We start from the raw sequence: 20401 nt of genomic DNA on the forward strand, positions 1-20401 counted from the left end.
TGAGTTTTAAAATGAGTTTATTCAAGAATGTTCTTAGGAAGGCAACAATGTTTGTTATTAAAAAAAACTTCTGTTTCTTCATGCTGAAAAGGTAATGTAAGAGGCTAGAGTTATAAGCTTCTTTCTATTGGAATTCTGATAGTATATATAGCACAGTGTAGTCATTTCTGCGATGCCAGAATAAATTAAAAAAAAGTCTCTTCTATGCTTCTCTTCAAAAAAGCGATGAATAATAACAGAAGATGGCATTAAAAAAAGCCATTTTTTTTTTTTTCCAATTCATTCTGTAGTATTGGAGCCAGTATCTAGGAAACAGAGGAGAGAAAGAGTAAATTCAAGGAGCAACTTAAAATTTAAATACTTTGAGAATATTTTTAAAAAATAAAACAGGAACTAATGGTGGTGTTGGTGTGAAGGATGGGGAAGAAGAGAAGGCTGAGGGAAGCTGATCAAGGAACTGCTCTGAGAACTTAAATACCTTTCAAGGCACAGGTGAGAAGATTATTGAAAAACCAAATTGTATTATTTGGTTCATTATATAAGTTATACTGGTTTGGTTCCTAGAGCTACTACATGGACCATTTTTTTTCCCTTAGGTCCTCTACTGTCCCCAAATTTTAAACCACAAAGGACCGTAACATACATAATCAGAAGAAAATTGTATGTTAATTCCTGGTGAGATACAGACCACCACTCTTCCTATTTCAGAAAGCTGATTTTTAGAGAAAATGGGCTTATTTCATAGTAGCACTCCATTTATCTGGTTACTAAGGAATGGAAGTTTCTCAGTTACTTAAACTTCTTTTAAATGCCAAACTTTTTATATTTTAATTTTGAAAAGAAAACATTCTAAGATTGTATTCTTTTGTGATGACAGAATACATGGAACACAACTTGAATACTCAACTGTTTTTTCTTCGAGATCAGTTATGTGAGGGAAGCAGGGCAAACTTCTCAGAAGCTATGGCAATAGGTAAGGCTGATTTGCTACTTTTCATCTACTGAATTTTGAAAAAAAAACACTCTTGCATGTTTAGGCAAGAGTATCTGTGCTGTCCAACATGGCTAGCTATGTGTGGTTATTTAGTTAACTGATTAAATTTCTTAGTTGCCCTAACACATTTATATGTGGCTACTGGAAAGTAAAGACAGAGAACATTTCCATAGGTACAGGTTTTACTGAATAGTACTAGTCTACATCATTAACTTACTTTGAAAGATACAGAAGTTATGAATTAATGCCCAAATTCCACAGTCTAGTAAAAACTTAATCTCAGGGTTATGAGGATGCTATTACCCAAATTATAAGAAAAATATGAAACAAGTATATGTTATCTGACATGCAGAAATGTTATCATCTTGTAATCCAGAACTATAAGATTACATAGATCTTTTCTGTCCTTATAACAAGGAAACAAAGTATTTGATAACTATATTAAAAAGTTATCTTTGCTTAAAGTTCTTAGAATGATTACTCCTAGCTAACCTTCTGAAAAGTACAAGTCATTGAAGTGTTGCTAATTTCAGAGATTTTCTGATCTCCGGAAGAGACTAGTTCTTAAAAAAAAAAAAAAAAAAGGGCCAAAAGTATAATTTTATACAGCCGGTGAGAAATGATGTATTTGCAAATGTGTACACATGTAAATGTATATCACCGTAAAAACAGATAAGACTAGAAAGTTATACAATAAAATATTAAGTGATGTTATCTCCAGATGGTGTTACAAATTATGCTTTTCTGTCCTCTAAATTTTTTCATTGATTAGCTATTTCTTTTGAAACCCAAAATACATAAAACCAAATAACCTGAGAAATTTAGGGTATTTCCACGTTTTCTTTTGCTTTTCAAAACTCCCCTTCTTAGAGAGTCATAGTCTTCTCTATTTAATTTTAGGAACAGCTGTTTAGACACAAATAGTTCAGATCATAAAGTAAAAATATATTTATAATTAGCAAAAAGGAAATAACTAATCATGGAAGAGAAAGATGTATAGTTTTTGAAACATCTGACTTAAACAAGGTCCTAGGTCTGCCATCACAGATGTAACAGATCAGGAATGGATATTTACCATTATACCTGATAAGGTTCTTATGGTTATTTTAAAATCTTTTAAATGATTACTTTAAAAATATAAAATGTATAGGCATCCAGCAACACAGAAACTAGGATAAATTTCAAAATTAAACACTTCAAATCTGTGGAGGCAGTCTATGTGTCCTGTGAAATGTTCACACCTAAAGTCATTAAGAACACTGTTTTGAGAATTGAGATCTGGAATTCAGAATCCAGCTGAGATGGAAGCCATTTCCCCCCATAATTTCAGACAAAGATTTTCTAAAGACTCACAAAAACAAGATTTCAAGTAGCTTTGCTTTCACAGTAATTAGGTAAACACTTACTTTTACCATCACAGGCTACAATTTTCACTTTATCCACTTTAATAAGTTCTGTCACCTCTCTGAATTCAACATCATTCAATACAAAAGTCCACACGTTATCGCAGAATCTGTATGTATTTAGAGAGCCCTTTAAAACAAAACATTTAGACATACCATGAAGTCATTTTTTTCCCCAAAGCAATTTGAGAACTCAGCTACCAACTACCTAAATCTTAAGATTTTCCTTAATTTTCATTCTATCACTTAAAAAAAACACCCTAGATAAATTTACGAAGAGTTAAATACTGTATACTTTCAGCTCTGTTAAGAGTCTGCAAATTACTTACCTGAAAGGTGAAGAGAAGTTGAAAGGAAATTTGAATTTGTACTTCTACCGCCCTCTTGTGGCAATATGATAAAAAGTTCACCTCTCACAGAAAATCCACACACAACTTTTGATTCCACCCAAATTTAACGATTAATAGGCTATTATGTGTAATGTTACACCAATAATAACAGTCAATAAACACATTTTGTAACATTCTATGCATTATATTCTGTATTTTTACAATAAAGCTACAGAAAAGAAAGTTAAGAAAATCATGAGAAAATACCTTTTACAGGACTGTATTTATTGAGAAAATCTATATATAAGTGGATCCATGCAGTTCAAACCCATGTTGTTCAAGGGTCAACTGCATTTTATTGTATGTGTTAACTCTCCGAACTTGTACAGAAGCAGGGACTACCCAGAAACATTCAATTTTAACGCTGTGCTTCCCTCAGATCAATTACTGTATTAGCCACAGAAACTACAAATATTACTGTTCTGTGCAACTGATAAAAAGTTACTTTGTTTTCTTTTTTTAGGAGCAGGAATAATTGCTTAAACATTAAAAGGAAATTTTTGAAGAATGGGGTGAAAGTGCAAGGATAGACACCAACTGAATACAATCAAAACTTGACACATACATACACATGGAATCTTCACAAATGAAATTTAGTGTTTGGTAAGAGATTTATATGCCCCAAACCTTCAATTCAGAAAAACATTCTCTGCAGTGTTACCCATAGTAGTAAAAACTACAGTCTATCTAAATGTTCTATCAAGTGAGAATGATCAGGGAAACTATGATGCTATGAATGACTTAACACAACTTTAAAAATATGAGTAATTACTATTTGCTGGTCTATGCTAGGCTCTGAGGATACAAAATATGATTCCTGTCATCAACAACAAGCTTCAGGTAGCAGGGGAGAGCATTAAAACAACAGCAGTATTATGAAAGCGTAGTAAGCTAGGGGCACCCAAGGGTATGGAACACATGGGGCACAGAAGGCTTCTCTCACGAAGTGAAGTTTGAGTTTTGAAAAATGAGTAAAAGTCAACTGTGTCAGGAGGTCCCAAGGGGAAGGAGATCCTGGAGAACCTTAGAAAGCTTTTGCTGTATCCTAAATGTCTTAGGTCAATGAAGGATTTTGAGCAGAGTAGTAACATCAGATTTGCATTTCTCATGATAACATGAAGAACTGATGGGCGGGGGGGCTGAATGAGAGGTGAGAGTGCCTTTACTATAGCAGCAAAGAGGTCAATAGAAGTGGAGAGAGGGGCGCAGCTGGTTGAGCGTCTGACTCTTGATTTCTGCTCAGGTCATGATCTCAGGCTCATGGGATTCAGCCCTGTGTCTGGCTCCAGGCTGGGTGTGGAGTCTGCTTGTCCCTCTCCCTCTGCTCCTCTCCCACTCTCTCTAAAATAAGTAAGTAAAATCTTAAAAAAAAAAAAAAAATTCCTGTTAGGACTTGACAACCAACTGGCTATGGTGAGGAGACAAAATTTGTTCTCTCTCAAGATTCTGGCTCCAATAACAGTGCAATCATAGGAAAAGACAGTTTGATAAATTTGAAACTTGTTGAGTTTGAGATCTAAACCACCATGTGCAATAAGCAGCTGGTGTGTGGAAGAAAGCCTAGGAGCACAGGCCTATTGACTTTAGAGCCACAGGGTTGGATTCATTCATTCAAGGAGAATTATGTGGATCCCTAGCTAAACCTAAGGAATACCAACAATTAAACTACAAAGGGTCTGAGAAAGAGAGGGGTCAGAGAATGGAAGCTAGGACAGTATGGTTCCAAGGGAAGTATGGGTTTCAACAGAGACTAATCAATAGTATCACAGATTATGCATTAGGTTTAGCAATAATAGGGCAAGAAAAGTTTCAGTGGAGTGGTAAGATTAATGCACGGAAAACCACATAAGACATGTTGGGTTAACAAAGAATTATTAAAAAAAAAAAATAGATCTCATTAGCTACAGTCTGAGCCTTTGGAAGGCTACACAGCCGAATGCCAATAATCATTGGGATTTATGCTTAGTGTGGGAACATTCACTTTCAAATATAAGTATGTTTCACTTATTTTATTGCTATATTAAATGCTTTCTAATATTTAGATTAAAATAGACAACATAATTAAGAGAGCTCATTGGCTAGATAACTTTTGAGCCAACAAAAGCTTACTAAAATGTGAACACAAGAAGAAATTAGATGATATAATCTTTTAAGATTTTTTTTTTTTTTTTTTTTTTTTTTAATTTGAATGAGCACGGTGGGGGCGGAGGGGAGAGGAAGAGAAAGAGGGACGAGCAGGCTCCGAGGCGGGGCTCATCCCAGGGACCATGACCTGAGCTGAAGGCAGAGGCTTAACTGACTGAGTCACCCCTCTCTTTAGAATTGTTTCGCGAGCTAGAATCCCTAATAAATATCTTCTTCACTGTGTTCATGAGAAAGTCATAATCTAGTACCTCAAGAATCAAAAATTTTATTTAAAAAAAGTATTGGAAGGAACTTTTTAAATATTAAAAAATATGATATTTGGCTTTGGTCAAGTAACTGATTACCTTAAATGCACCTTTAATAAATACATGTGTTTTTTTTAACATTAATCTACAACTGGGCAACATTCTTGCAGTTAAAATATCATAATGCATGTTAATTGTAGAAATGAACAGATAGGGAATTCAGAAGGGTGATTTTTCTTGACCATTAAATCTTTTAATGCTTCCTTAATTACTATCTGAAGTTTAGTATTTTAACATTAATTGTAAACTCTCACCTGCCAGCATACATTCTATCAAAAGCATACGCTGACTCTTTAAACGACTAGTTCAATATGAATGTTCTCCCTAAAAATTAGTTCAAGGTTCTCGGTAAACATATATTTTGACTGTTTTTGCTAATAAATTTTAACATAGAAATTAAAATCTTAATTCCCATACTCAAGGAGATTTTTTTCCCCTATAAGATTCTACTAAATGATCTCAGTTATATGAAATTCATATGAAAATTTAAAGCAAAATTTACGATGTTACCTAAGATTGCTTCAATGGGCCATCAGGCCAGTAAAATATAGATTTAAACGTGATCTAGCAAAATGCCTTTGAAAATTAGAAATTACCAATGTGTGATCTCTTCTGCCTTTGTCATACGTCCCACCAAACAAAACAGGTTATTTGCAAACATTCTGGACTTAAAACTGATCATGTCTGCTGTAATGGGAGAGGTAGGTAATGAAAGCCTGGGCTTAAAACAGTAGGAAAAGAAAAAAAAACAAGAATGGGAAAGTCAGATCTGCTCAAAAACTAATTATTTCTAGCTTTTGGAGAACAGACAAACTTACAAAACACTACGCAAGAGAAATGCAATGTCCAATTATGTTTAACTTTAGCTAAATAGATCCAAACTGGAAACCGACAATAATATAATTAGAAAACTGTTAGGTATCAACATGGATCGATTTCAAATTAAAGCATCTTGGCAGATTTGCACACATAGTTATACAAAACAGCAAACAACTTTTGCCAGAATAGTTACTGTTAAAAATTCAAGAATCTATTGATAAAATTTTATAAAGATACATTTTACCCAGATAACTTTTAAGCATGTGAAATTAGTAAGAGACTTATTATACAACATACATGCAGACTTTATCCCTTCACTAAATTCGTTCTCTGCCAACCCAATATTCACAGCAATGCCTGGTTTGTAACAGGCACTGAAATGTTTGTTGAATAAATTTTAAATAAATTTAAAATTTTTTTAAGAAATCCCCAAACACTATGCTCTTAAAAGCAAATTAACCTCTATGTTTTTTTCATATACTGTAACCTTTTAATTACTTTATGGTATCCCTTAAAACAACATAAGCATAAATATTATATAACAGTGTACAGTGATATTTGATTATATATATCTGACTCCATCAATATCAATGTGGTAAAATTACTTCTATTCACCATGATACTTTCAATGGGCCTTTAATTTGAATTTACCATCTTTTGTTCAGTTTGGGATTACTGTTCAAATGAGATCAAGCTATCAGAACAGATCATGACCTACCACCAGTTCAGGTCTTCATAAGAGTAGGTGGGAGGCAACATGAATGTACTTCCATGGAATGGGTGAAGATCAGAGTTTGAAAAACATTAAGTGAGCTTTAGGGACTACTCTGTCACTTACCTTCAATCCTGCAGGTAATGGTTTGGGCGTTTGAAATCTCAGTAACTCTTCAGGGAAGGCAGCGAAACATACATAGGCTGATTTGTGAAACAATGGAATAAAAGTCTAAAAACAATTCTCTCTCACATTAAGTGGATAAACTTAGTATAGAGGTCATTTAAAAGTAAAGTATAATTATAAAACAAACTCCAATATTTGATTAAACCATCGCTTCCTATTATGATTCATAAATATGTAGGGGTCCTCAAAAGCACTGTTGTTAACAACCACTGGTACAAGCTTCTAGATTTAGGAAAATATCCTTACCCTGAAATTGACTCTGTTCCTGACCCTCTGCGCCAATGCTGAATTTATAGCTTTATCAAACTGAAGTAGAACTTGAAGGGCAAGTTGGGGGGTGATCTGTTGAGACTGAGAAAAAGTAAAGGTCATAAATCCTCTTAGAGAAGGACATTAAAGACAAAATATGTATGAATTATCATCTAACATTTAACTGAGGTTAACAGAGAGCCTCTTAAACTTATACTGACAATTAAGGAGTAAAGCCTGACAATATTTTCTTGCATTGTCTTGACACAAACATAATTTTGAAAAGAAAACATGCAGTGATGTTACACTGCCAGGACAAAACTCTATCACTCCTTTACAGTGTCTGGAAAGAGGCATCTGATAGACTGAAAGAATGCAGTGTCTTTAAAAAAAAAAAATGCAGGCCCAGTAATCTATTTTTTTAAAAACCTAATCTCATCAAAGCTCATCAACTGTATGAAAACAAATGGAAATAATATGTTCTTAGATGAGCTTTATTTTAAAAGGTTATTTCTCCTAAAACTGAACTATAAATTCAAATTTAAATCTCAAAAGACTTTATCAAATTGTCCAAAGTTACCTTAAAGCTACACAGACTATGCCTTATAAATAAGAGAAAACCAATAATCTCAATTTTTATGTTTAGGCATGTTAAACTATGTCATTTGATCTTCATTATATTTTATGCCCTGTAGTCAGGATGGGATAAATACTGACTTGCTGGGTCAAAGATTCTAAGATCCTTTACCTCTTAGCTGTCTGCCTGAGAGAAGAGATCTAACAAAACTTATTATAGACTCCTCTAAATAAAAACTGGTTTTAGTCTCCCACCTGTATGAGCTCATCAAGGCTCTCCTGGAGACTGTTTCCCAGAGTGGTATTTCTGTATAACTGATATGCCATGGCTTAGGAAGAAGAAATTGTTTTTCTTATTCAGGCTTGCATTGATGTCCTAAAAATTTAATATGAAAGTATTAAACATTATAAACCACTAATGTAATATAGTCTACTTCATACATTCTAATACATGCTATCACAACTCTTAATATTGCAAACTGCTATATAATTAAGACAAAGAACAGTTAAAAATGATTTTTCTATTTTTTGTTATTCTGACATAGGCATTTATACTCCTTTATACAAAGCACAGATATATCTATTAAAAGGTACATCTTTACCATCTCTTTTAAAAGCCTGCCTTTTGACCTAATCTAGAATCAATTTACTGTGTACTACCATTCCTTTCTCCTGTCAGTCCAGTGATCCAGACAATCTTTTGGCTCACAGTTGCATGCCCTCTGCTTCATTTTTTTCCCTTAACATTTGGTATTTATAGAGTGCTTACCAAGAAGATAGCACTGTGATAGGCAGGAGGGAGAGGAAGATGAATAAGGATATGCTCCTGGACTCTAAAAAATGTATATTCTACAGAGGGTAACAGATATACAAAACAGTATTTAACTCAATAAAGAATAAGCACCGTGACAAATGTACACAGTGTATGATGGAGGCTACCTGTGGACTGAGTGAACTCGTTAACAAAGGCTTCCTGATTCTTTAAGCTAGACTTCAGCCAAACAAAGGTGGAAGATCATCTTAGGCTGAAAGAACAGAACGAGTAAAGCCACAGGAGTATGAAATGATACGGTCTGTAGAGAGAACTATAAATTGTTCCACAGGATTAAGGTGTAATTATGAACAGGAAGTGGTAGGAGATGGAGCTGAAAAAGATGGCATGGTGTATTTGTTCCAACAGGAGGGATGCCAGGGAGAATGTACTGGAAGATGAGAAGGAGATGAGGGCTTGAACAGGGTGGCAGTAGTATAGATTCAACAAATACTGAGCTACAAGTCATAGACAAGATCCCTGACCTCATGGCACTTTCAGCTTAGAGATGGACAGGAGACATATTCAGGGAGTTATCAGGAAAAACTCAGCAAAAAGAATGGCTAGTTACCCGTCTTCACATTATATACCTGCAAACACTTGAAACCTTTTCTTTGGCTTTTTGGGGCCCCACACTCCGTTCTCTCCTCCCCACTCACTGGATACTACTATATTTGTTTTCTTTGGTCCCTCCGCAGGTACCTGACTTCTACTTGAGTGCCCTAAGGCTTCTTAGGTCTTCTCTAGATGCTTTACTCCCTTAGTATTAGGCTATCTGCTGATGACTCCCAAATGTATATCCCCAGTCCTTCTCCCCTTGTTGCTCTATATAAAATTGCCTCCTTGCCACTGAAGGGAAATATCAAGTAGGTAGCTCAAATGAAATGTGTCAAAAACCAAATTCCTGATACCATGTCCTCCAAACTTTTTCTGCCCTCACCTTGCCCACCTTAGTGAACAGTAAATCTGGTCTAGGGTAAGACACCCCCCAAATTTCACATTTGGCATTAGTTTCTCTCTCACTCTGCATCTAATCTGTCGGTCAATCTTTTCAGCTCTTCTAAGTAGAGCCGGAAGCTGACTTTTACCAACTCTAGTACTACCACCAAATCCCCATCATCCACCAGCAAGAGCACGGTGATAGCCCCGTAAGAGGTCTCCCTGTTTCTACAACTGCCTGTAACACCCTTGCCCCTAGAGCAGCCACGCTGAGCCTTTTAAAACATAAATCAAACCACATCACTCATTTATTCAAAACCTCCAATAGCAGCATCCTGTTTCAGAATAAAAAAAGTCCTTCTAATGATTTGCAAGGCCAATATGATCGGGGTTCTCCACCACCTCAATGAACTTACCTTCTGCCCCTTACTCCTTCATTCCCTCTGCTGCAGTCATACTGGTCCCTTGCTGCTTTTCAATATGGCAAGATAGTCTTGCTTTAAGGTCTTCGCACTGTCTGTCCTTTTTGCTTCAAATGTTCTTCCCAGATCCCTTCATGGTTCACTCCCTGATTTAATTCAGATTTCTGCTCAAATATCACTTCATCAGAAAGAACTTCTGTGGGCGCCTGGGTGGCTCAGTTGGTTAAGCGACTGCCTTCGGCTCAGGTCATAATCCTGGAGTCCCAGGATCGAGTCCCGCATCGGGCTCCCTGCTCGGCAGGGAGTCTGCTTCTCCCTCTGACCCTCCCCCCTCTCATGCTCTCTATCTCATTCTCTCTCTCAAATAAATAAATAAAATCTTTAAAAAAAAAAAAAGAACTTCTATGACCAACCTATAAAAAGGAACTACCTCCCTTCCCCCTTATACTACTTTATTTTAATTCATACCATTAATTGAAGCTGACATATACATGCTTATTGTTTACATCCACTAAAACAGATGTTCCATAAGGATGGGGGCTTTTGTTCACAGTTATGTATTTGCCATCTAGAACAATGCCTAGTATATAGTATGTATTCAATAAGTATTTATTAGTGAATAAGTAACTTGAATAAGAATAAATGCTGTTATCAATTACTGTTAATTTGTCTAAGTGTGATACAAAGTTTTCTACTTTACTGAGGAAAATGAAGCAATGAAAACTTCCAGACTCTCAAAACGGCATCAAACCACCTTCCAATACCTATAACCACATACACTCTGCCTCCCTGCCTGTCACAATAGCCAAACTATCCATACTGTTATCCAAATACAATCTTTCTACCTCTACATCAAGCCTATTCTCTCTAGTACACTCAAGAATATTGTTCCAACAGCTGAATTAGTCCTTCTCTCCCTCACCATCACATTTCCCCTCTCTGTGGATTATTGCCATCAGCAAACAGGTGGCTACTTCTCACATCTTCAAAAAAAAAAAAAAAAAGTCTCGACTCCCTTTCCTCACTAGCTACACCATATTCCTTTGTTCCTCTGTGCAGCAACACTCCTAAGAGTTGTCTGTACTGTCTTCTCATTCCTTTTCTTCCATTTTCTCTTATATTCACTCTTCACTCCTCTTATATACTCCTCACTCACTCATAGCCTTTTGCCTCCAACACTCAAAAGAAACAGATGGTGAAGGTCACCAATGGCATTGGTAAAGCTAATCCAAAATTTTCAGTCCTCACCAGACTTAATCATTTGACACAGCTAATTACTCCCTCCTCTTTAATAAAGGATCTTGGCTTAGCTCCTGGGACCCACACTTTTTGGGTTGTTCTCTTAAACTCACTGGTTCATCCTTTTCCTATACCTTGCCCTTGAACTCACTCCTGGATCCAACTGCTTACTCAACATCTTTATTTTTTGTCTTTCCCATTTCAGATGATGTAACTCCATACTTCTGTGGGTTTACGCAAAAACCTTTGAAATTATCCCCCACTCCCCTCATCTCACCTTCACATCCAATCCCTAGCAAATCCTGTAAACTCTATCTTCAAAATGCATTCAGAATTCATCCATTTCTCACCATTTCCATTGTTACCACCCTGGTCTATGCTATGATCATCTGCCACTGGATTACTGAAATAGCTTCCTAATTGGTTTCCCTGCTTCCACACTGTCCCTACACTTTAATCCCAACCCAGCAGCCCATATCTCTTTTTTGCTCCAAACCTCCCATGGCTTCCATTTCACTCAATCCTTACAAGAATCTGGCTACCTATAATATCTCCAACCATATCTACCATCTCTCCCTTGCTCTCACCCACCCTTCTACAGACACACTGCCTTCCACGTTATTCTTAGAACATGACAGACATGTACCTCCCTATGTAAGCCTTTGTAAAGGCTGATCTTTCTACCTAGAATACTCTTCCTCCAGATATCCACTTGGTTCTTTTAATTCCTTCAAGTAGAATATGTACTTAATGAGGCTTAAACTGATGGCCATACTTACAATACCAATTTCCACCTCCACTCTGGAACTTCCCAATCCCCCTTTTCCTAATATGTGTTTTTGACGGTACCATCACCTTCTAACACATTATTTATTTATGTTTATTTCCTGCATCCTCCAACAGGGACTTTTGTATGTTTTGTTCACTGAAGTAAAGCAAATGTCTAGAACAATAACTGACTCATAATGGAAGCCAAATAAAAATCTGTTCAGTAAATTAATGAGGGCAAAAATTAAATATGTGGGTGGGTGGGGGGAGGGTTAAAAAGGGCAAGAAGAGGTCCCAATGGAGATACACACTTGTGTCATACTCATTTGACAACAGTCTAAGAGTTATCTAGACAAGAGCTATAATTTAACAGTAAACTATCAGAGAAATTAAGAAAACAATCCCATTTACAATTGCATCAAAAAGAATAAAATACCTAAAAATAAATTTAACCAAGGTGAAACCCTATACACTGACCACTGTAAGATACTAAAGAAAGAAATTGAAGACAACAAAAATGAATGGGAAGATATTCCATGCTCATGGATTGGAAGAATATTGTTAAAATCCCCATACTACCCAAAGCAATCTACATGTTCAATGCAATCCATATCAAAATTCCAATCCCATTTTTCATAGAACTACAACAAACAATCCTAAAATTTGTACGGAACAACAAAAACCCACATAGCCAAAGCAATCCTGACAAAGACAAACAATGCTTCCTGATTTCAAACTACATTACAAATTTAAAGTAATTAAGACATTATGGTATTGGCAAAAAACAGACAAATCAATGGAATAGAATAGAGAGCCCAGAAATAAACCCACATTTATATGGTCAATTAACTTATCACAAAGGAGGCAAGAATATACAATGGGGAAAAGAGTATCTTCAATAAATGGTGCTGGACCACTTTCTTACACCATACACAAAAATAAACAGAAAATGGATTAAAGACCTAAATGTGAGACCTGAAATCATAAAACTCCTGGAAGGAAACATAGGCAGTCCGACCTCTTGGGACAATACCCCTACCAACTTATTTATGCATAGGTCTCCTCAGGCATAGGGAACAAAAGCAAAAGTTAAACTACTGGAAGTACACCAAAACAAAGAGCTTTTACAAAGCAAAGGAAACCATTAATAAAACCAAAGGCAACCTCGTGAGTGGGAGAGAATATCTGCAAAGGATATATCTGATAAGGGGTTTATATCCAAAATATATGAAGAACTTCTATTAACACCAACAAATCAAATACTCTGGTTAAAAAATAGGCAGAAGACCTGCATAGACCTCTTTCTAAAGAAGACACACAAGTAAGAGGCCAACAGACACATGAAAAGATACTCAACATCACTAATTGTCAGAGAAATGCAAATCAAAACCACAAGATCTCATTTCACATCTATCAGAATGGCTAGTATCAAAAACACAAGAAATGTCAAATGTTGATGAGGAAGTGGAGAAAAGGGAACCCTCTTGCACTCTTGGCAGGAATGTAAATTGGGACAGCCACTGTGGAAAACAGTATGGAGGTGCCTCAAAAAACATAAAAATAGAAATGCCATATAATCCAGTAATTCCACTAGTATATATTTACCCCCCAAAATAGAAAACACTAATTTGAAAAAATATATGCACCCCTATGTTTATTGCAGCATTATTTACAACAGCCAAGATATGGAAGCAACCCATGTGTCTGTCCATAGACAAATGGATAAGGAAAATGTGGTATATATACACAATGGACTATTACTCAGCCATAAAAAGGGATGGCATCATGCCATTTGAGACAACACAGATGGAGCTAGATTGTATTACGCTAAATGAATTAAGTCAGACTGAGAAAGATAAACACCATATGATTCTACTCATAAGTGGAATGAAAAAATTAAAAAAAAAAAACCACACGCAACCAAACAAATGGATAAACAAAAAGCAAAATCAGATCAATAAGTGCAGAGACTGATGGTTGCCAGAGGGAAGAGGGGTGAGGAGTTGGATAAAATGGGTGAAGGGGAGAGGGAGATACAGGCTTCCAGTTATGGAATGAGTAAGTTGTGAGAATAAAAGGCACAACATAAAGAACACAGTCAATGATATTGTAAAAGCAATGTGAACAGGATAGATAGTAGCTACACTTGTGAACACAGCATAATGTGTATCAACTTGTCAAATCACTAAGTTGTACACCTGAAACTAATGTAACATTGTTGTCAACTATACTCAAAACCCCCCACAAAACTGTGGTGTATATATACAAAGAAATGTTAATCAGCCATAAAAAAGAATACCTTGCCATTTGTGACAACACTGATGAACCCAGAGGGTATTATGGGAAGTGAAATAAGTCAGACAAAGAAAAATACCATATGATTTCACCTACAGGTGGATTCTAAACAAAACAGCATCTTAAATACAGAGAACTAGTGGTTGCTAGAAGGGAGGCAGGTGGCAGGAATGGGCAAAATAGATAAAGGGGATTAAGTGGTAGAAACTTCCAGTTATAAAATAAGTCACAGAGATGAAAGGTACAGCAAAGAGAATATAGTCAACAATATTGTAATAACATCGTACGGTGACAGTAACTATACTTATCATGGTTACTGAGTAATGTGTAAAACTGTCAAATTGATATGCTAACGCTGTATGTTACTTATACTTAAAAATAATAGACTATTATAGACATAAATTGTTATATGTAAGCCTATGGTAATCACAGAGCAAAAACCTATAGTAAAAACACAAAAGATAAAGGATATCCCTAAAGAAAGTCATCAAACCACAAAGGAAGAGAGCAAGAAAAGAAGGAAGAGAAGAAGTCCAAAAACAGCCAATAAACAATTAACAAAATGGCAGTAAGTACATACCTATCAATAATTACTTTAACTGTAAATGCACTACATTCTCCAGTCAAAAGACACGGAGTGGCTGAATGCATTAAAAAAAAACAACAAAAAAAAACAAGGCCCATCTATATGCTGCCCATAAGAAATTCACTTTCGATTTAAGAACACATGCAGATGAAAAATGAAGAGATGGAAAAAGATATTCCATGCAAATGGAAACCAAAAGAAAGCGAATGTAGCTATACTTATATCAGAAAAAAACAGACTGAAACATAAAAATTGTAATAAGAGAAAAGATGGGTGTCACATAATGATAAAGGGGTCCATGCAACACAAAACACAACATTTGGAAATACTTGTGCACTCAGCATAGGAACACCCAAACATATAAAGAAAATATTAACAGACCTAAAGGGATAAATAGACAGCAATATAATAATAGTAGGAGATTTCAATATTCCATTTACATCAATGCATATATCATCCAGACAGAAAATTAGTGAGGGAACATCGGTATCAGAAAAACATGTTAGACCAGACGAACTTAACACATATATACAGAACCTTCCATCCAAAAGCAATAGAATATATATTCTTCTCAAGTGCACATGCAATATTCTCCAGGATAGATCATAGATTAGGCCACAAAACAAGCCAATGAATTTAGATGGACTGAAATCATATCAAACATCTTAGACACCCATAATGGTATGAAACTAAAAATTAATTACACAAAGAAACCTAGAAATTTCACAATGTGTGAAGATTATACAACATGTTACTGAATAACCAATAGGTCAAAGGAGAAATCAAAGATAAAAAAAATGCCTTGAGACAAATGAAGATGGACATATATCAAAGTTTGTTGGATACATCAAAAGCAATTTTAAGAGGGAAGTTCATGTTGATAAATGTCTACCTTGAGAAATAAGAAAAGTCTCACAAACAACCTAACTTTACACCTCAAGGAACTAAACACACACACACAAAATAAATGAAGCCCAAAATTAGCTGAAGGAAGAAAATAGAGATGAAATAGAGATTTAAAAGAATTAGCAATTATCAATGAAACAAAGAGCTGGCTCTTTGGAAAGATAAAACTGACAAATCTTTAGTAAAACTCATCTGGAAAAAAATTCAAATAAATAAACCAGAAATGAAAAAGATGTTACAACTGACATCACAGAAATAGAAAGGATCTTAAGAGACTGCTGTGAACAATTACATTCCAACAAACTAGACAAGCTAGAAGAAATTAATTCCTTAAAACACAGAACTGAATAATGATGAAATAGAAAATCTGAATACACCAATTACTCATAAGGAGATTTAATCAGTAAACAAAAACTTCACAACAAACAGAAGTCCAGGATCAGATGGCTTCACTGATAAATTCTACCTAACATTCAAAGAAGAATTTTTACCAGTCCTCAAACTCTTTCAAAAAATAGAAGAGGAGGGTCATGGGATTGAGCCCTGCACTGGGCTCCTCACTCAGCAGGGAGCCTGCTTGAAGATACTCTCCCTCTGCCCCTCCCCCAACTTGGGTGCTTAGTCTAATGCTCTCTCTCAAATAAATCTTTAAAATAAAAATAGAAGAATAATAAACTTTTCCAAACTCATTTTAAGAGTCCGGTATTACCCTGAAACCAAAACCAGACAAGAATGCCACAAGAAAAAAAAAAAACTGCAGGCCAACATCCCTGATGAATATACATGCAAAAATCCTCAATAAATATTAGGAAACTGAATTCAACAACACATTAAAAGGATTATACACCATGATCAAGGGGGATTTATTCGAGGGATAGAAGAATGGTTCAACAGCCTCAAATCTGCCAATGTGATACACCATATTAACAAAATGAAGGATAAAAATCATATGATCATCTCAATACATGCAGAAAAAGCATCTGACGAAATTCAACATTCATTTATGATAACTCTCAACAAAGTGGATTTAGAGGGAACATACCTCAACATAATAAAGGCCACACAGGACAAGCCCACAGCTAACATCACAGTCAACAGTGATAAGCTGAAAGCCTTCCCTCTGAGATCACAAACAAGATAGGACTCTTGCCCTATTATATTCGACAAAGTACTGGAAGTACTTCCAGAACAATTAGGCAAGAAATAGAAATAAAAGCCATCCAAACTGGAAAGAAAAAAGTAAAATAACAAATTATCAGAGAAATAAAATAATCACATTTGCAACTGCATCAAAAGGAACAAAATATATAGAAACAAATTTAAGCAAGGAGGTGAGAGACCTGTATGTTGAAAACTACAAAACATTAATGAGAAACTGAAGAAGACAAAATAAATGGAAAAACATTCCATGCTCATGGATTAGAAGAATTAATATTATTAACATGTCCTTACTACCCAAAGCAATTTACAGATTCAATGCAATCCCTATCAAAATTCCAATGGCATTTTTCAAAGACACAGAACAATCCTAAAATTTGTATGGAACCACCAAACCTCCAATAGCCAAAGCAATCTTGAGAAAGAACCAAGCTGGAGGAATCATGCTCCCTGATCCCACAATATTACAAAGCTATAGTAATCAAAACAGTATAGTACTAGGCATAAACAAACACACACATCAACAGAACATAATAGCCCATAATGAACCCATGCAGATGCTCAGTGAATTTACAACAAAGAAGTCAAGACCATCCGATGGGGGAAAGGACAGTATCTTCAATAAATGATGTTGAGAAAACTGCACAAACACATGCAGAAGAATTAAACTGGACAAACTTACACACTATACACAATAATCAACTCAAAACAGGTCAAAGACTTGAATGTAAGACCTGAAACTATAAAACTCCTAGAAGAAAACACAGCTACGGTAAGTTCCTTGACATGGGTGCTATGATTTTTTGAATTTGACACCAGAAGCAAAATAAAAAAAAGCAAAAATACAAAAGTGGGACTATCTCATACTAAAAAGCTTCTGCACAGCAAAGAAAACCAACAAAACAAAAAGGCAACCTACTGAATGGAAGAAAATATTTGTAAATCATATAAGAAATTAATATCCAAAATATATAATTCACACAACTCAACAGCAAAAGAACAAATAACTCAATTTAAAAATTGGCAGGTCTGAATAGACATTTTTCCAAAGAAGACATACAGATGGCCAACAGACACATGAAAAGATGCTCAACATCACTAATCATCAGGGAAATGCAAATCAAAACCACAATGAGGTATCACCTCACATCTGTTAGGATGGCTATTATCAAAAAGACAAGAAATAACAAGCGCTGGTGAGGATGTGGAGAAAAGGGAACCCTCATGCACTACTGGTGGGAATGTAAATTGGTAAAGCCATTATGGAAAGCAGTGTGGAGGTTCTTCAAAACATTAAAAACATAACTACCATATGATACAGCAATTCCACTACTGAGTAGCCCCCGGAAATTAAAACACTAACTCAAAAGATACGCAACCTAAGTGTCCATCAATGGATAAAGAAAATGGATAAACTATGGTGAATATATTACAATGGAATATTATTCAGCCATAAAAAGAATGAAATCTTGCCATTTATAACAGGAATAGGCACCATGGGCATTATCATTAAATGAAGTTAAGTGAGACAGAGAAAGGCATATACTGTATGATATCGGATACATGTGGAATTGAAAATCAAAAAGGAAAAAAAAACCAAAACAAGCGTGTAGATTCAGAGAACAGACAGGTAGTTGCAGGGGTTGGGGAAACGATATGGTAGAGGGAGTCGATGTAAAACAGACATAGAAGGTTTGAATTATTCAAAATATTGACTTTTAGATATATGCTAAATACACAATATGAGTTAAATATTAAAGTGAGAGATCAGGTGAAACTGGAATGTTGAGCACAAGGCATATAGCCAAATAAAGTAAAGAGGTTCAAAGTGATAATAAACATAGCTGTACATAAAAAACAAAAACAAAGGAAACCTGAATGGGAGAAACTATTTGCAAATCATGTATCTAATAAGAAGCTAATATCCAAAATACATAAAGAATTCATACAACTCAACAGCAAACAAGCTGATTAAAAAAATGGGCAGAAGATCCAAATGGACATTTTTCCAAAGAACACATACAGATCAACAACAGACATATGAAAAGATGTTTAACACCACGAATCATCAGGGAAATGCAAATTAAAACCACAGTGAGATATCACTTCACACCTGTTATAATGGCTATTATTATCAAGAGGACAGGAGGTAAGTGCTGGCGAGAAGGTAGAGAAATGGGACCCTTGTGCACTGTTGGCGGGAATGCAAACTGCTGAAGACACTGTGGAAAACAGTATGGAGGTTCCTCAAAAAATTAAAAATAGAATTACCAAATGATCCAGCAATTCTGCTTCTCCTATTTATCTGAAGAAAACGAAAACACTAACCTGAAACTAATGTTATGTGTCAATTATACCTCAATAAATACTAATTTAAAAAATAGCTCTAAGTTATTTAAAAATTTGTTCAAGTTAACTTGCTTTAATGACCTTAGACCTTAGATTCTTAAAAATTCCTTATGAAATGTTCAAATCTGTTAGATCTGGTATCCGCCGCATCAATTTCGTGCTCGTTCATTCTACAGTTTAGAAAATTACAAAGGCTCCACATTCGGAATTAACTCAGCAGTCCTAGTCCTGTTTAAATTCACTACCCTGTGGGAGCTGGCTTGAAGTTTAAGGCAGACTTCAAATAGGCGATGCGGCATAGGAATGAGACACTTAAGGAATGCGCTCCCCTGATATTCCGCCAAAACAACACAACACAACCCTGGATGCGTAAAGACATTCACCTGGCTAAAAATACCGCGCTGGGCTGAGGACCTCCCCCAGGACCGTTCGGCTGGCGCCCCGTGGACCACAAACCTCCCGCCAGAGGACGCAACCGCCTCCCGCCGCCTCCCGCACTTTTCATTCGCGGGTACCGGCCACGGGGCCATCCCGGCAGCGAAGTCGGTAACGGGCCCACCCTGGGCCCCTGCCCTCTGAGCAGCCCTCGAAGACCCAACCGACCGCAGCTCCACCTCTGGGGGACCGCAGGGAGCGCGGGCCCGGCTCACCAAGTACCTGTGGGGAAGGCGCTTCCCGCCGCGGAGCGGACAGAAGCGGAGGAGCTAGCTGCCCAGCAGGAAGCACCTACTTCCCGACCACCTCTTCGGCCGCCGCAGAAGCCGCAGAGCTGCGCCGACGACCCGGAAGTGCTCGCCGAACCTGGAAGTGACAGTACGCGGGTGGGCCGGGAGGCCCCGCCCAGCCCCTGCTCCCACTCGCCACTCAAGACTTGCCAGGGGAGGGCGGGGTGCGGAGGGAGGAGGGGCGTGGGGCCAGCAGCTTTCAAGCCCTAGACCCGCCGACTGGCTTCCTGTCTGAGTAATTCACCAGGTTTACTAAATCATTCATAAGGGAATTGTAATTTTGAGAGATAAATCTTATCCACTGTTAGATACACAATTAGGAATGTTAGGGCAGTCACATCTTATGCCTAAAGTGTGTTCTGCGTAATACTGTTGAAGACCCTGCAATACTAAATTGAAGACAAATTCTGAAGATTAGAGCAGGA

At 36.4% G+C, this 20401-nt stretch overlaps 1 protein-coding gene across 3 annotated transcripts; it reads right to left on the bottom strand.

Moving 5' to 3' along the window:
* Nucleotides 1-20066, bottom strand: GTF2A2 (general transcription factor IIA subunit 2). 3 transcript variants are annotated; one of them, XM_081831193.1, is made up of 6 exons: nt 19909-20052; nt 9945-10096; nt 8034-8154; nt 7200-7304; nt 2401-2527; nt 1-305 (listed from the first exon to the last, which is right to left on the bottom strand). In XM_081831193.1, the coding sequence occupies exons 3-6, from the start codon at nt 8103-8105 to the stop codon at nt 280-282; spliced, it is 330 nt and encodes a 109-aa protein (XP_081687319.1). In that variant the 5' UTR covers nt 8106-8154; nt 9945-10096; nt 19909-20052; the 3' UTR covers nt 1-279. The 3 variants fall into 3 exon arrangements, with proteins under 3 accessions (XP_081687319.1, XP_081687318.1, XP_081687320.1); XM_081831192.1 differs by lacking the exon at nt 9945-10096 and having other exon boundaries at nt 19909-20066; XM_081831194.1 differs by lacking the exons at nt 9945-10096; nt 19909-20052 and adding an exon at nt 19635-19826.
* Nucleotides 20067-20401: the final 335 nt, after the last annotated feature.

This window comes from Leptonychotes weddellii, chromosome 9 (genome assembly GCF_054177405.1).
Source record: "Leptonychotes weddellii isolate Sample4059 chromosome 9, ASM5417740v2, whole genome shotgun sequence".
Taxonomy (NCBI): domain Eukaryota; kingdom Metazoa; phylum Chordata; class Mammalia; order Carnivora; family Phocidae; genus Leptonychotes; species Leptonychotes weddellii.

What these genes read in the sequence shown, in the direction of transcription:
- GTF2A2 (XM_081831192.1), bottom strand. Translation starts at nt 8,105, where the DNA reads ATGGCATATCAGTTATACAGAAATACCACTCTGGGAAACAGTCTCCAG. An exon ending in GCCTTGATGAGCTCATACAG is followed by an intron (nt 7,305 to 8,033) that starts GTGGGAGACTAA and finishes ACTTTTTCTCAG; the next exon opens with TCTCAACAGATCACCCCCCA. An exon ending in TGTAGCCTGTGATGGTAAAA is followed by an intron (nt 306 to 2,400) that starts GTAAGTGTTTAC and finishes TCTGTTTCCTAG; the next exon opens with ATACTGGCTCCAATACTACA.